The following is a 15809-nucleotide window of genomic DNA, read 5'->3' on the forward strand; positions in this document are numbered from 1 at the left end:
TTCTCCCAAATCAAATATACTGATCCACTGTAACTTGCTGTAGAAAAGGTAGAATAAATTGAGCAAGAAATGCTTCCCAGTGGTTATTAGGACTGGAATTGCTATTTTCAACAGCCATTGTTTTTTTTTTTGTTTTTTTTTAGTTTTAGTTGTTTAAAAGGAAGACAGTAATATTGCATTGGCAAATTCCCCATAGAAACAAAGAACGGAACAAAAAAATAATAAAGGCACCTCAACTTTTCCTCATTTATGTAGGACAGTCTTATAATATGCATCCAGATATCCTTCAATCACACAAGCTGAAAATTGTTCCACTTTACTGCAGTTCTGTAACCATATGGGAACCAATCCTGTCTGTGTTCTGTGCACATCCAAAATTCTGCTGAATGACCCGCCCTGGGAGCGAGTTACCAGTGACCCAGGGCTGGGGCGGCAGGAGGGTGCAGTTGGGGGGGGGCAGCCAAAAATTTTTTTGCTTGGGGCAGCAAAAAACCTAGAGCCGGCCCTGCCAGCCGCACCGGCCATTGCTGGGGCACTTTGGGTGTAGGCGGGGCTCAGGGTTGGGGTGCGGGGTGGCACTTACTTGGGGGGGCTCCATGGAAGTAGCTGGCATGACCCTGCAGCTCCTAGATGGAGGGGCCAGGGGACTCTGCAGCCGTGCGCTGCCTGCACCGACAGGCACTGCCCCCGTAGCTCCCATTGGCTGCGGTTCCTGGCCAATGGGAGCTGCAGAGCCAGAGCTCATGGCAGGGGCAGCGCAGGGAGCCCCCTGACCTTTCCTCCCCCTTGGAGCTGCAGGGATATGCCGTTCGGAGCTGAGTAGGGAGCCTGACAGCCCTGTCAACCCTCCCCCTCCCCAGCACCAGCGGGGGTCCTGGGCTGCATGCTGCTGCCTGCTCTTCCCCAACCCCCCAGCACCAGTGGGGATCCTGGGCTGCGTGCCACCTGCCCCCCCCCCAACACCAGCAGGGTTCCCAGCCCCCCCCAGCACCTGCACTACCCCTGGACAGCCCCCCTAGAGAACCCACAGCCCCCGGCCCAAGTTTTAGTTAGGGGAATATAGTACAAATCATGAACCGGTCACAGGCCGTGAATTTTAGTTTACTGCCCATGACCTGTCCATGACTTTTACTAAAAATACCTGGACTAAAATGTTGCCTTATTGATGGTCAGACTAGCTAAAGAAATTGACTAGCTACAAGTGTGTGTCAAGATGTCTTAAATGCAGCTTCACAAATGTCTGAAAAATGGTGGTTTTTCCAGTTTGTTGCACTGTTATGATGCATGCTTGAAAGAATAGACAGTGATAACCTAAGAAAAAATTCTTCTGTTTTTATGTATTAAGGAGATCTATTTTAACCAAAGGTTATCCTTCATGAGAGAACCTAGGTAGTAAAAGAGAGGCTACTGAAATGATGTGGATAAAAGTTAATGAATGTAATGTGAAACTCACTTATTTAAATAGTTCATACTGCAGTCAAATAGCTTTCATACCACAAATGTTATTGTTGTGTCTTACATGTAAGCAAAGGTCTGGAGATGCTCCAAAAATTCAGAAGAATGGATAGTAGAGAAATGTCTGGGTTGTAAGCGGCTTTCCTTGCAAAAATTAATGCCCCCATTTAGCACGCAAAAAACAGGATTTGGACATTTAATTTGTAGCAGATTAGAGATTGCTTAAAATGGCTGGCATCTACATCTCAGACTATTTTTCTTAACAAGACATCTGTTGCTTTGATTCCCTTGCTTGGATAGACTGGATTAGAAGAGGAGAATCGACCATAATTTTTCTAAAAATTCAAGTTACTACAGAGAAATCATTTTTGTAATTTCTTTCCTCCAAGAGAAGGCTTTTTTAAAAACACATCATCTGATTTTTTTCAAAGGGGTTCTAATTCTTATCAATTTTAAACTAGATTGATTAAGGCTGTAGGAGGTCAAATTAATTACCTCAAGTCATACAATCAGTGAGTTAGATCTGGATTTCAATTACTGCCATGTAAATCTGGATTAACACCATTGATTTTGCTAGAGCTGACTGAATGGCACCATTGTTTTTAATTGAATTACTCCGGATTTACAATTGTCTAAATGAAGTCAGAATCTGGTGCAGTGGAGTTTAGATCTAGGATTCCTTCTGATGTTCTCATCCTCTTACTCTACTGTAACCTTGTTAAAAATAACAACTGTCCACTGCTGGAGGCAGGTTAATAGTTTATCTTTGTGTTCCTATCAGCAAGAGGGCAATTATTTAATTTGCTTATAAATCTTGTAGCTACATCAAGAGGACCACTGATCTCTTGATCTAAGAAAGAGGGGAAATGTTTTGTGCAGTGCAAAGACAGAGACTGCACTCTGTTTCAGTCCAGAGTATAAAAGTAGGCAGCCAGCAAATTTCCAAATCGCTAAACAGATTGGGCACTGATGGTGTCTGTCCAAAAATAATGAAATAAGAACATGGTACCTGCTGAAATGTAAAAGTGCTAACCTGAAAATATTGTTATGCTGAGAGGTACTTGGGACTGACTGGATCACAAACCTCTTTGAGACTGGGTGTAAAGGCATCCTTCAGTTGACATAACTGTCAGGATAAGTTAATCAGAAGTCCCCCACCTAAGACAAAAGCATGTTGTGAACCCACTCAGGAATTTTGGACTGAATGAGTGGAGGGATTTTGCTAAATGGAAGGGGTGGGGAGGAAGGCAGACCACATAGAAACTAAACAGACAAGAACAGAGGGAGGCAGAGACAAACAGAAAAAGGCCAAGCAGCAGCTGGTAAACACAGTGTGACCTGGAAAAAGCGCGCGCGCAAGAGAGAGAGAGCACTTTCAGGAATACTGGCTAAAGAAGCTTGGAGTTGTAAACTAAGAAACTGCTCCTTTTGTTCTTGGATCCTCCTGCGTTAGGAGAAGCAGAACTTTGTACATTCCTTGTAAATAAACAAGATTTCATCAAATAAAATACCAGACTCCGTCAATTTCTACTTCCAATTAGAACATTCCCAGGGCCCCAAACTTTGACTCACCACTCGGGTCAAACAGGGGCATCAATGTGATATTTAAAGAGGTAAAAAGAGTGGAGAGAGAGTGTGCAGTGCTATTGTAGCTGCGTTGGTCCCAGGATATTAGAGAGACAAGGTGGGTGATGCAATATATTTTATTGGATTGACTTCTGTTGGTGAGAGACACAAGCTTTCGGACAGTTAGATTCCAGAGGGGAACTAGGTCCTGGGAGTGGGGCTAGTATGAAAACCTAGATAGTGCAGATTCAGATCTTAGTGCAAGTCAAATATGTTACACCAGATTTAGGCTGCAGTAAAAGAGATCAGAATTGGGCCTAAAGTCTCCACTAACCAACCAAAGAAGATTCAGATTGAAGATTATCAACAACCCAGGAATAACCAAGGGTGTGGGAATGAGTCAGAAAGTTGTGCCTTTTAAATTGGAGGCCAACCTACTGTATGTGTTATCAGGTGTTAAGAATGTAGAAGACAGTCTATTGTGAACCAAAACCATATCATATTACACATAAACCTACATTACACCAGTGCACCCCTAATCCCAGCACCCCAAGCCCCAGACATTTGTTCAGAGCACACACTGCCAGAAAATGACTTAAGGCATCTATATACCCTCGTTCATGGGCAGTGTGCCTTCAGTTATCAAATCAGACACATGGAGGAGTTATATCACCCAGTAGCCTTTAATGCTGCATCTATTCAAAACTGAACAGAAAAGCATATTCCAAAATCCTTTCATAAATAAATCCTTAGAGTCATCAATCTAGCTGGCAGAACCTACATGCTACACTTAAGTTAATGCAGAAAACAGTAAACAGCTAAATTAGCCCACTATAGTTTGTTAAAATATGCAGTGATTTATGTGTAGACATACTAATGACAATACAGTTAACTATAAAGTATTTTATTGTAAAAACTCCTTTTGCTTCTGGAAAAAATTGGTAAGAAATTAATGCCACTCTTACACTACAATCCACGTGAGCGTCAAGTTAGTGTGAATTGCCCACTCCACTGCAAGCAAATAGTACTTGTCAATATACCATTAAGTCACTGGTAGTAAATGCTAAGAAAATGTAATGTATTCACTAGAATTCTGCAGTGTGCTATGGATACTTTTTCCATCGCTTTGCCAGACACCAATTCTGTTGCTTCAATGTGCACAGGCCTAGTCTACGCTAACATTACGTCAATTTAAATTGCCAGCTGTCGACCTACTTGTGCTTAAATTTATCTCTGGCTAACATAAGTGCCCCATTACAGTGAGCCAGTAAAGCCACCTCCACAAATGGCATGGAGCCATGGTTGACCTATTGAGGTCAATGCAGTGCAAGTGTAAACATGCATGTAGTGCATGACCTGTGTCAAACCTAACAGTCCTCCAGAAGCTGTCCCACAATGCCCCATTCCCTGCAACAATGACTGCTCTGGTCACAATTGCAAACTCCACCGCCCAGGAGTCACAGAAACCAGAAGACAGCCCCACCTTTTAAAGCGCCTTGCATATTTTTGAAATGCCTTTTCTTGATTGCCTGCCTTGGTGAGTACAGCTAGCAGCTCTAACTTGTTGTATGCATCTGCCCAACCAACCATGCTGGCTCCATAGAGTAGACATGAGATATTGGATCTCCTGGGGCCTGTGGGGAGAAGAGGCTGTGCAAGCATAGCTATGGACCAGCTCTAGAAACATGGACATCTGCAAACAGAATGCATGGAGGATGCAGGCAGAGGGGAATAACAAGGATCAGTAGCAATGCCACATGGAAACTAAGGAACTGCGTCAGGTATACCAAAAGGCCAGGGAGTGCAGCAATCAATCTGGTGCTGAGCCACAGATGTGCTACTTTTACAAAGGCCTGCATGCCATACTTGGTGGAGGTCCTACCAGTACCCTTCAGGAAACCTTAGAGAAGCCTGAGACAGAAAGCCCTGCCATGATCAGTGATGAAGAGAAAGAGGAGGGGACAGTTGGGGGGCTTCAGCTGTCCCATGAGCCAGAACCTATTCAAGACTCCACCACAGTCCTGGCAGCTGAGCATGGACAAGCCCAATGAAGGGGAAGGGACCTTGGGTAAGTGTGCGCATACGTTTTTCCTTACAGTGTTTAAATGTAAAGAGGTAGCAGTACAACATGCAGAGGTAGTGTTGGCATCTGCTTTTCATTCCCCTGTTGAGTTAAATGGTGAGGGGAAGACAGGGGAGGCCATGTGGAGCAGTTTGTGTATATATACATAGGGAGATGTCCCTTGTATCCTCCAGCGAGATCTTGAGGAAACTTTAATGGAAATACTCTGCAATAATCTCCAAAGGTTGATAAGGCTGGCTGCATTATTTCTTCCTTCTTGGTAGGACACTTTCCCACAGCACTCTGTGATGAGTTTGGCTGGCACCATTGCAGTAAACAGACTAGAGGAATATGGGCCCAGGTGGTTTCAGAACGCCAGTAGCAGCTGTGCTCTCTGTGCCTTTGTTGCCTTCAGGAATGAGATATCAGCTTAAAACCACCACTGCCTGTGGATAGAATCATAGAAACCATGTTTTCTAGACCTTTAATCATTTTTGTTGCTCTTCTCTGGACTTTATCCAATTTGTCCACATCCTTCCCGAAATGTGGCGCCCAGAACTGGACACAATACTCCAGTTGAGGCCTAATCAGCACAGAGTAGAGTAAAAGAATTGTGCCATTGCCTTATACTCATACCCATGGAATAAGAACTGAACATTTATTGTTTCATGCAACTGAAGTTCCCTCCCCCATACTCATCCCTAGCGGGCAATAGTTATTATGGCTGGGGTTGTGGAGCGGTGCTGTGCAGAGGCGCTCCACAGCCAAAGTGTCAATAAACGTGTCTTATTAAAAGTTTTTATGGGAATAAGGGAAGGGAGTTTTGAAAATTTTCTTTCCCTTTCTGTTATGACTGTAAATCCAATGATACATCTGTCTGTTTTTATCAGCAGCAGTTGCTGCCGTTGCAGCTTTGAGGGATGTCCCCTCCATACCTGCAGTATGGCTAACCCTGATGAGGAGGAGAAAAAACAGGATGAGGGAAAACATGTTCAGCGAGATTGTGCAAACCAATGCTGCGTTGGACCACAAACACCAGGCACGTCAGACAGCATGGAGAAGGAAAGAGGGGACAGGAGACAGGCCCAGGAATCCCATCAGGAAAAGGAGAGGAAGATGCATCAGGACATCATGGGTCTTTTCAGGCAGCAAACCCAAATGATGCTGACCCTGATTGACCTACACGTCCAAAAATCCTGGCCTCCCCACTTTTTGCAGTCCTTGGAGAACTCCACAGTAGCAACTCCCTACACCCCCCCCCCACATTCCATGTGGCATCATAGGCCACCTCCTTACCCCTTACCCCCACCATTCCATATGGGGGGACAGCAAGGAAAACCACAGCTTCACAATTATGTGAGAGCCACAGCTACATGGATTACATTTGTGCAATGAAATGGAAAGAAATTATTGCTGCCTTTCCAATTTCAAAGTCCCATTTCCAGGCCCAAAGAACACTCCATCACAGAACACTACTATAGCTGACTGTTAAAGTGTGGTTTCAAAGCCTCCTTCAGCTGCATAACTGTACATTGGGCTCCTGTAATAGCCTGTGTCTGGCTGTTCAAAGTCAGCAGACAGCTTCTCCACCTCTTCCCAGTCAGCAGCTTTCCCCCCTTTGCCTGAGAGATGTTACGCTGGACACATCAGGCAGTTACAACCATTGGGATATTTTTCTCACTGAGATCCAATCTAGTGAGTAAGTGCTGCCGGCATCCCTTCAATCTACCAAAAGCGCATTCAACAGTCATTCTACACCTGCTGAGTCAGTCGCTGAATCTTTCCTTGATGCTATTGAGGCTTGGGGCTCGTGTATAGCTTCATCAGCAAGGGGTAGACTGGGTCCCTCAGAATCACTATTGGCATTTCAATATCTCCAAAGGTAATCTGCTGGTCAGGAAACAACGTGCCTGTTTGCAGCTTTCTCAACAGTCCTGTGTTCTTGAAGATACGAGCATAATTCACCTTCCTTGACCAGCCCACATCAATATCAGTGAAGTGTCCCCAGTGATCCACCAACGCTTCGATAACTATAGAAAAGTAGCCCTTTCTGTTGAAGAACTCTATGGCAAGGTGAGCTGGTGCCAAAAAAGCAATGTGCATGCCATCTATTGCCCTCAGTCCAATTCAGGAACTTCACTGCTATAAAACCATTCACTATGTCCTGAATATTGCAAATAATCACAGTCCTGCATACCAGGAGACACATAATGGCCCTACACACTTGCATGACGACAGCCCCCACTGTGGATTTTCCAACTCTAAAATTATTTCCCACTGACTGGTAGCAATCCAGTGTTCCAGGCTCCCAGAGCGTGATCACAATTCACTTTTCCACTGTCAGAGCAACTCTCATTCTGGTGTCCCTGCGCTAGAGGGTTGAGGTAAGCTCAGAACACAGATCCAGGAATGTGGCCTTTCACATCAGAAAATGCTGCAGCCATTGCTCATTGTCCCGAGCCTGCATTATGATACGATCCCACCAGTCAGTGCTCAATTCATGGACCCAAAAGCAGTACTCCACTGTCTGCAGCTGCTCCACGAACACCATCAACAACCTTGAATTATTTTCTGATATGTTCCTCTGCAAAATGTCCAAGAAGAAATTGTCATGTCCCCTGTGTTCTTGCGGTACTTCCTGAGTGTCTGAAAATACAGGAGAATCGTATGTCCTGTATTTGCAACATTCATGAGAATAGTGCAGAGCACTGTGGGCTCCATGCTTCTGTCTGAGATGGTGGACACCAAAATGTGCTGCACAGGTTTGTGGGATTTAAAAAAAAAAGGCACAAAAATTATGGGATGGAGTAAGTTGCATTCTGGGAACCTGACCCCTAGCTCCCAGAGATTCCTTGGCAAGTCATTTCTATCCCACAACACATTGCGAAAAGTTCCCAAAAGATATCGTGTCAAACAACAGCGTGAGGCACACTGAGATACCTACCCGTGGTGCACCGTACTTTACATCAACACAATTACACCTAAGAATATGCGCAGTGCTGACGCAAGAGGCCAAGTATGCATGCACATGAGCAATGCACAAACTTTGGTGGCTACACAGCAATGTAACTTGCATCAACCAAAGTTTGTAGTATAGACATGGTCACATAATCCTTACATTTACCTCTAGTTTGGCATCCAGCTCTGCATCAGATGCAACCACATGCTCGTCTTCTTTCTTTCCTGTAACTTTGATTAGGACTTGCTTTGTCTTCCAGTATTTCTTCTGCATTCTGCTGACTACAGACTGGTCTTCTGACCTATATTTTCCATTGGTATCCTTGGAGTGACTATGAGAAAGAGATAAGTAAACAGATCAAAGAATTGTTTCAACAATTTACTATGTATACAACAAAGCAAGAAATTAATAAAATATTACCAATGCAAAACAATTTTTAGCCAATCAGTGCTGATATAGTACTTTCTGAATGCTCTTTGAAATCTATTTGTGCATTATGTTTAGTTGGTATGAAAGCCCCATAGTCCATCATAATGATGTCTGAATTGGTACTTACATATTTTTAATTATTAGGACTATTTACTGCAGCGTAGCTGGAAAGTGATTAGTACAATTAGAGCTATATGGAAAAAGGAATTTTGATATTTCAATATTTATTTTCATCCCAAACTGGGATGGGAACTCAAATTTTCACAAAACAAAAAGGTCTGAAAAATTAACATCTTGACAATGTTATTTTGCAAAAATTATTTTAAGAATTTTATTTTATTTTTAAGAAATAATTATTTTAATTTAAAAATATTGTCAAAATATCAATTTGAAATAATACTCTTTACTTTGAAATAGACAGTTAAAAATTATTTTCCTTTTGGAGCTGACATTTCACTTTTCTCAAAAGAAAATGTTTTGACAAACCCATATTTTTCCAATGGGAGAAAAAGGTTCATTAAAAAAAATGCAACCAGCTGTATATACGATGTTGCAGGTATCTGTAAACTTCCAATTTTCTACCCCACACATAGCTACTTCACCGAACATGATGCTTCTGCTTATGGCCACTGACTAAACAAAGCTCAGAATTCCTAGCTACTTTAAAATGTGTAGAATATAGGCACTGGAAAAACTAAATGAGGGAACTTTTTGGCTCAACAGCTCAGATAACTGATTTTCATTCAATAGAAATGATATCAGTGTTTTGTCTATATAGCTGTTAGATATATTGAATGTTAGCATGCTTTCAAAGGTTTAAAGGTAATTTCCAACCGACTCAACAAAAACCACATCTGTTCATGAAATATATACTGAATGCCACAGGCGCCGACTTTGTGATTTCCCGAGGGATGCTGGACCCCCGCTCTGCCCCAGGCCCTACCCCCACTCCGCCCCTTCCCCTCGCTTCTTCCTGCCCCTGCTTCCCTTCTTCCTCCCAGAGCCTCCTGCACACCGCTGAACAGCTGATCGCAGTGGATGGGAGGCGTTGAGAGGAGCTGATTCGCGGGGCTGCCGGTTCCGTGGGTGCTCCAGTCCCGGAGCATCCACAGAGTCAGCATTTATCATGACTGCCCCAAATAACAAAGTCAAAGGGACATAACTTGCCTCAAAAATTGTATCTTTCAGTTTCTCCAAAGTCACACCAGTTCAGATCTTGTGTGAAGACCTGACAAGTATTGGTTGACTTTCACTAGAGAGTCCATTGGAAGACATTTCACAGGTTTGCAACATTTACATGTTTTAATTTTGTATAAAAATAATCTAATTGCCAAACTGACAATACACACAAAAAGAACAAAGCTAAATAAAATTTGTCATAGTTTATGATTTCTTCAGCATTCTTTAGTATAACTCACTTAATTGGGACAATCTGATGGATTCCAATTCATTCTGATTAAGCATCTGTCTCATTTAAACAAAGTTCATCTAACTTTACAATGTTGTAACTGCATACGGCTGCACCTCTCTTTGTAATTCACAGGACAATTAACGCTTGTCTTCACTTCTGAGTTAGAGAAGTTAGAATTATACCTAGATTGGTGCCCCAATTCAAGTCCCATCCACACACAGAAAACCCTTGAGTGTGGGGGTGCTTGTAACTGGAGTTGCCTGGCCTGTTGGGTTACAGGCTACAGCTGCAGTTAGTACAACTTGTCAGCTACTAACATGACCACTCTACAGCTCAAATGTTATTTCAGAGTGTGGCCACTCTCACTCCATGTAGGCTAATTTAAGAAAAGTTAACTTGAGGCTAAATAACCTGATTAACTCTACAGTGAAGACACATCCTTAGACCAAAATAATCCCAGCTAGGCAACTGGAGCAATTTTGATCATCCTATTAAAACAACAGACAACTCATTCTGTCTTATTAGGGATAGGGGAAAGAAATCTGACTGGTTAATTTCTGTTCTTCAAAAGGGGGTGTGCGTCACATAGGCACTGACTCTGTGGGTGCTTCAGGGCTGGAGCACCCAGGGGAAAAAAAATGAGCACCCACCAGCAGCACCCCAATCAGCTCTGCCCCTCCCCCCAGCACCTCCCACCTGCTGGCAGCCCCACCAATCAGTGCCTCCCCCTCCCTTCTGCCGCGATCAGTTGTTCCGCAGTGTGCATGAAGCGGGGGGGGGGGGGGGGGGGAGGATGATGGCGGGGCATGCTCAGGGGAGGGGGCAGAGCGGGGGTCAGGAAGAGGGAGGGCGGGAACAGAAATGAAATAGTGAGCACCAAATTTTTACTCTTTGTCAAACATTTCCACCTCTTGACTTGTTTAAATATTTATTTGACATAGCCCCTATTATCTTAAACCACATCTAGAACATGCCAGGATAGATAGGGAACACTAGCAAGAGTGGGACTAAAAACAAAAAAGCTATAATAGGATTATTAAACTTGCATAGAATAGTCCCAGATATCTTACAACTATTTAGATACGTGGACAGTTCATTGTACTGTTTGGAACTGGTAACAACAACAAATGCTAAACATGTCTATATAATAAAGAAGATATTGTAATTTTTAATGAAGAAATTAAAGCCTGTGGACATGCACATATGTTAGGTGGCTCTAGAGGATCAGGGCTAACCATCTGTCATTGCCATATCATTTTTCAGTATATTGATCTTAAATAAAGAAGAGAAAGTCTAAACAGCTTCACAACTTTAAGATCCTGTCAGATATTGTATTAGAAGAAACAGGTATTTGAAACCTTGCAATTCTAGAAGCCTTGTAAAATGATGCCAGACACAACATCTCCATTTGATACATGCAAGCTTGATTTAGAAACTGTATCAGATGTGATTTGCATTGCAGATCAGCACTACTGGATACTATGGCTCTTGAGGCCTGATCCTGCAGGTTATTAGATGTAACTGATTTGGAACGGCTCTGTAATTTATGAATACTGCATGTTGACCTGGTTATTGGGATGTTTAATGTATAAGTATATTGATTTAGTTTTAATAGGACGAGAAAAACAAGAAGGATAGGAAAGAATGGCTCAAAATAAGTCACTTCTCAGCAAACATTTGAGAGTTAAGCGACAATGCCCAGAAAGGAAAAGCCTGAGAACACAGGAGATCAAAAGAGATGTGGCAAGTTTAACTAGGACTGCTCTTTCAAAAGAAGGGGGAGAGAGTTGTTTGGGGGAGCCACACTGAGACACAGGGACCTACTGAGTGTGTTGGAAGAAGTTAGGTCTGCCTAGTTTACAACCAGGTGACGATCAGACTTTAGGTAAGAGAGCAACGTGTAGACTGTTTTAAATTTCTTTTTCTCTAAATGCATTGTTCCTACTGTTAAAAGTAAACAATACTTATGTTTTAAGATGACAGTTTTATCACAGTATGCCATTGGTCAGAGACTCCCAGAGAAGAGCTGCAGGTGTTTGAACTCAGTTGGTCCTGCAGAGTAAGAACAGTTGGTACACAGGGTATTGTAGCCAATAACTTGGTCTATTTATGAGAGATTTGTCGAATTCCATCCCAGAGTTGAACAGATACTTGAGGGCATACACTTAAAGAGACCAGAAAGGGGATAGAGTGCCCAGTAACCATGATACTGAGCATCTCTCTGTTTCTCAAATGAAGTTCATGAAGACCTAACTGGGGCTATTTCTACCAAAAAGTAACTGTCACTTTTATTAAAGACCCTATCCTGCAAACTTGCAGTTTCCTATCAGCTTCAGCAAGACTCCACATGGGCAGAGGGGTCGATCTGCACAGATCAGCTTGCAGGATTAGTGCTTGAAGCCCCAATCCTGCAAACAGTTATGTATATGCTTAACATTGCATAACTTTCAATGGAACCATTCATGTGTTTGTATGTTTGCAGGACTGGGATCTAACTATGGTAAACAGTGTATGCAGCCATATAGAATAGATGAATTCCTAGGAGGCAAACATGGGGGGTGGGGGGGGGGGTGAAAATCTCCTTCAAGAACATAAATGCAGAATGTTAAAATAAACATTTAGGTTGACAAAAGTAAATAAAAGGGGAATATCAAAGCTAAGGCTGACACACTAGAACAGACTTGTGCCCGTGGAACCCAGGCTGCAAGTACTGATGGTGTAAGTCTACCTGGAGTGTTGCTTCCTGCAATAGGTGTTGACCCTGTCCACATCAGCAAGGCAAATTACTTCAATACCAGTTGAGAAGGGATCCAGGGGATTAGTTCTTTTATACAGTGTGGACTCAACCTAGGAGAACTTTCATATGGAAGACTGGTTAAACAAGAGAAAGGTGGCTGGGTACTGAAGGAGAGGAACATCAGATAAGATGGGAAAGAGAGTATTTGTGCCCTAGCCAAAACTGGCTTTTACATTTTTTTCAAGAAGCAATCTTGAAAACCATTACAGGAAATAATTTTGTAGCCTCTATTAGTCTAAGGTGATGGGAGAAACACCTTTTAAAAAAAATATAATTTTCAAGCCTATGTTACTGCTTTGGCTAAAAAACAGTGTGAAGCTTTCCTCTTTTTCACATGGCTGTGCTACCTGAAACACTTTTCAGGTCACTTCTTGTAAACCACTTCAGGGTCAGGGAACACTCATGTTGTGGAGGAGTCACCAAGAAAACAAATTCAATGCATAGGACAGGAGATAGAGGGACAGTAGGAAAAGAAATTACTCAAATGAAACATTTTTTAAAAGATTATTTTGTTTCTTTTAACATTATAAACCATGTGCAGTCTTTTTACAGCCTTTTTTCCCCAGGAAGGATAATGCTAAATTTTTTCAATAGGCTCTCTTTTTTCAGCAATATTTTTCTTCTGGGTATTATATGTTGCTATAAAGTAACACACTCCTGACTCACCTAGGATGGCTATCCATTCTGCTGTGGCTCTTGTTACACCTATGGAAATAGACCAAAAAATTTTCTCTTCTTTCCACTTCCACCACGTCATTCGAGAAAAAGCACATTTAGTACAGAGAAGGAACAGCAACTGAAAGCTGAATCATAAAAGAGCAATAAAAAGAAATTTCTTATATGTTGGGCAGGATACCATGGTCAGGGGCAAGGTTACAGGAGGGAGAAGGGGACTTGACCTAACACATATTTCAAAAGAGAGAGACGAAAAAATCTCACACTTATCTAAAGTTGCTGAGAACTTACAGAAATCAAGCTTCAGGGCTGTGGGAGTAAGAAATTAAAACTAGAGTTGGTTGGGAATTTTTCTATTAATTGTTTTTTGTTGGAAAATGACAATTCATCAAAACCAAAACTGTTCATAGGAAAATGTCAGTTTCAGTGAATTTCCCAGGTCGAAATAAATTTCAAATTATTGAAATGGGATGTTTCAACATTTTCTAAACCAAAAAGTTCTTTTTTTAAACTACTTTGTTTCAAAATGTAAGTTAATTTATAGGGGGAAAAAAGGTGGAATAAAAGGTCAGAATGAAACATTTCAATTGATCCAATCTGGATTATTGGTTCACAACTATTTGAGATTTTAACTGTGTCCCCATTTGGGATGGAAAAATTTCTGAAATCTCATATTCTTCTGGGTTGGGAAACTAGTTTCCTACCTAGTTGTGGTGAAAATAAAACCTCCTTTTTCAATCCCCAGAATAGCACTGGGCATTAATAGGGTGACCAGGTGTCCGGTTTTCGACCGGAACACCTGGGCAAAAAGAGATCCTGGCGGCTCCAGTCACCACCGCTGACCGGGCCATTGACTGTCTGGTTGGTGGCGCTGTGCAGCGGGGCTGGCAGGCTCCCTGCTAGCCTCCGCGCCACGCGGTTCCCAGGAAGCAGCCGCCATGTCCCCCTCTGGCTCCTATGTGTAGGGGCAGCCAGGGGGTGCTGCACGCATATGTGGAAATAGCCCTCTTATTTCCTACTAAGATGTTACTCTGACCAAACATCAACTGCTCCTGTTTTTTCATTTGTTGTCTCCTGTACTCAGCTGATGCTTAGGTCAAGTTGTTCCTCCCTCTCAGTTGAGGGGGAGGGTCTTTAGTTTTGGGTGGGTATAAGCTTCAAATAGTACAAATCAGTCTGGGTCCTAGGACACTAGGGGTGTGGGTTAGAGCCCAAGTCCCACTGTGATTCGGGTCCAAGCCCTGCCATTTTGCAGGGTGAATGTAGGTCAAGCCGCAGACCTGAGCCAGAAGGTCTGAGTAGTGCAGTATGGACATGTTAACATGGCTGTGAGACCTGGGTCCAACAATTGTAAACCTGGGTTTACAATGCAGTGTGGTGCTCAATGCTCAAGCTGGCTAGGAAACATCAAGTCCACAAGCCTGTATCTTGCAGACCTGGGCTTAGCCTTAGAAATCCAAATCTGAGACCAGTCTAAAAGCCTATTGGGGCACGTAAGCCTCTGAGCTGAGCTAATTAGGTTGTAAAGTCTGGAGGAGAGGGACAGGGTATGTCGACGCTGAATGTAAGCCTAGGGTTAGTAGAACTTGAGTTAGCAGTCCTGAGTTTGTTAACGTAGGGCTTGAGCGTTGACACTCATTTGTAGCCCACCTTAGGAATTGTTGAATCCTGTGTCCCAACGTGGGGTTCCAGTGTCTACACTGTATTATGCGAGCCTGAGTCCAGCCACCCATACCCTCGACTTTTTAATGTACTCCCAAAATGTGGCTGCTTTGCCTCGGATTAGCGTGATTTGTGTGTAGACGCGTGGCGTGGGGGGGAGGCTAGGCTTGAGTCTGAGTTCAAACCTTGGGTTTATACTGCAGTGTAGACATACCCACAGTGTCTTCATACCTGTTAGTACAGACCCCAGCACACTGGGTCTCCAGTTTGATTGGGATCTGTAGATGCTGTAGAAATGTGATAGTTGATATCTGATCAGTAGTTTGAAGACATATGTTAAATGTTGTTCAAATGAGAGGGATGCCAAGTAGCATCCCCATGAGCCAATGGAAATGAAATCCCATTTTAAGCCCGGCACTAAGGGCCCCCATGGAAATTTGGGGTGGAAGGGCCCTGGTAGCCAGGAGAAGAAGAAAAAGGTTGCTGAGAACAGTGAGAGGCATGCGTGGCAGTAACTGGCAGTGATGAGGTGCTATGTGTTGGGGGAGCAGTAACTGGCAGTGATGCGGTGCTATGTGTTGAGGTGCCAGAATGCGGGGGGCATGAACTGGCATTGAGGGGGAATGCTGTGGGGGCACTAAGATTTTGGGAGGGTGCAGTAAGTGTCATTGAGGGAGATGGGGGAAGCAGTAACTGGCATTCACGGGCAGGCTGTGGGTGGGGGAGGCGGTAACGGGCGGGGGGGCACGTGTTCTGAGTGTGTGGTGGGTAACGGGCAGTGAGAGGGGGCGCG

At 43.3% G+C, this 15809-nt stretch overlaps 1 protein-coding gene across 1 annotated transcript in view; it reads right to left on the reverse strand.

Annotated features, from left to right (window-relative positions):
* The window catches only part of LOC113406006 (islet cell autoantigen 1-like protein), a 31964-nt gene that overhangs the window by 15498 nt on the left and 657 nt on the right, over positions 1–15809 (reverse strand). The window contains exons 2-3 of the mRNA XM_026647776.1: positions 13346–13384; positions 8208–8373 (exon numbers count right to left, since the gene is read on the reverse strand). Coding sequence (XP_026503561.1) covers positions 8208–8373; positions 13346–13362 — 183 coding nt within the window. The 5' untranslated portion in view covers positions 13363–13384. The remainder of the gene's footprint in view (positions 1–8207; positions 8374–13345; positions 13385–15809) is intronic.

Source organism: Terrapene carolina, unplaced genomic scaffold, assembly GCF_002925995.2.
Source record: "Terrapene carolina triunguis isolate 2854851 unplaced genomic scaffold, T_m_triunguis-2.0 Scaffold62, whole genome shotgun sequence".
Classification (NCBI taxonomy): domain Eukaryota; kingdom Metazoa; phylum Chordata; order Testudines; family Emydidae; genus Terrapene; species Terrapene triunguis.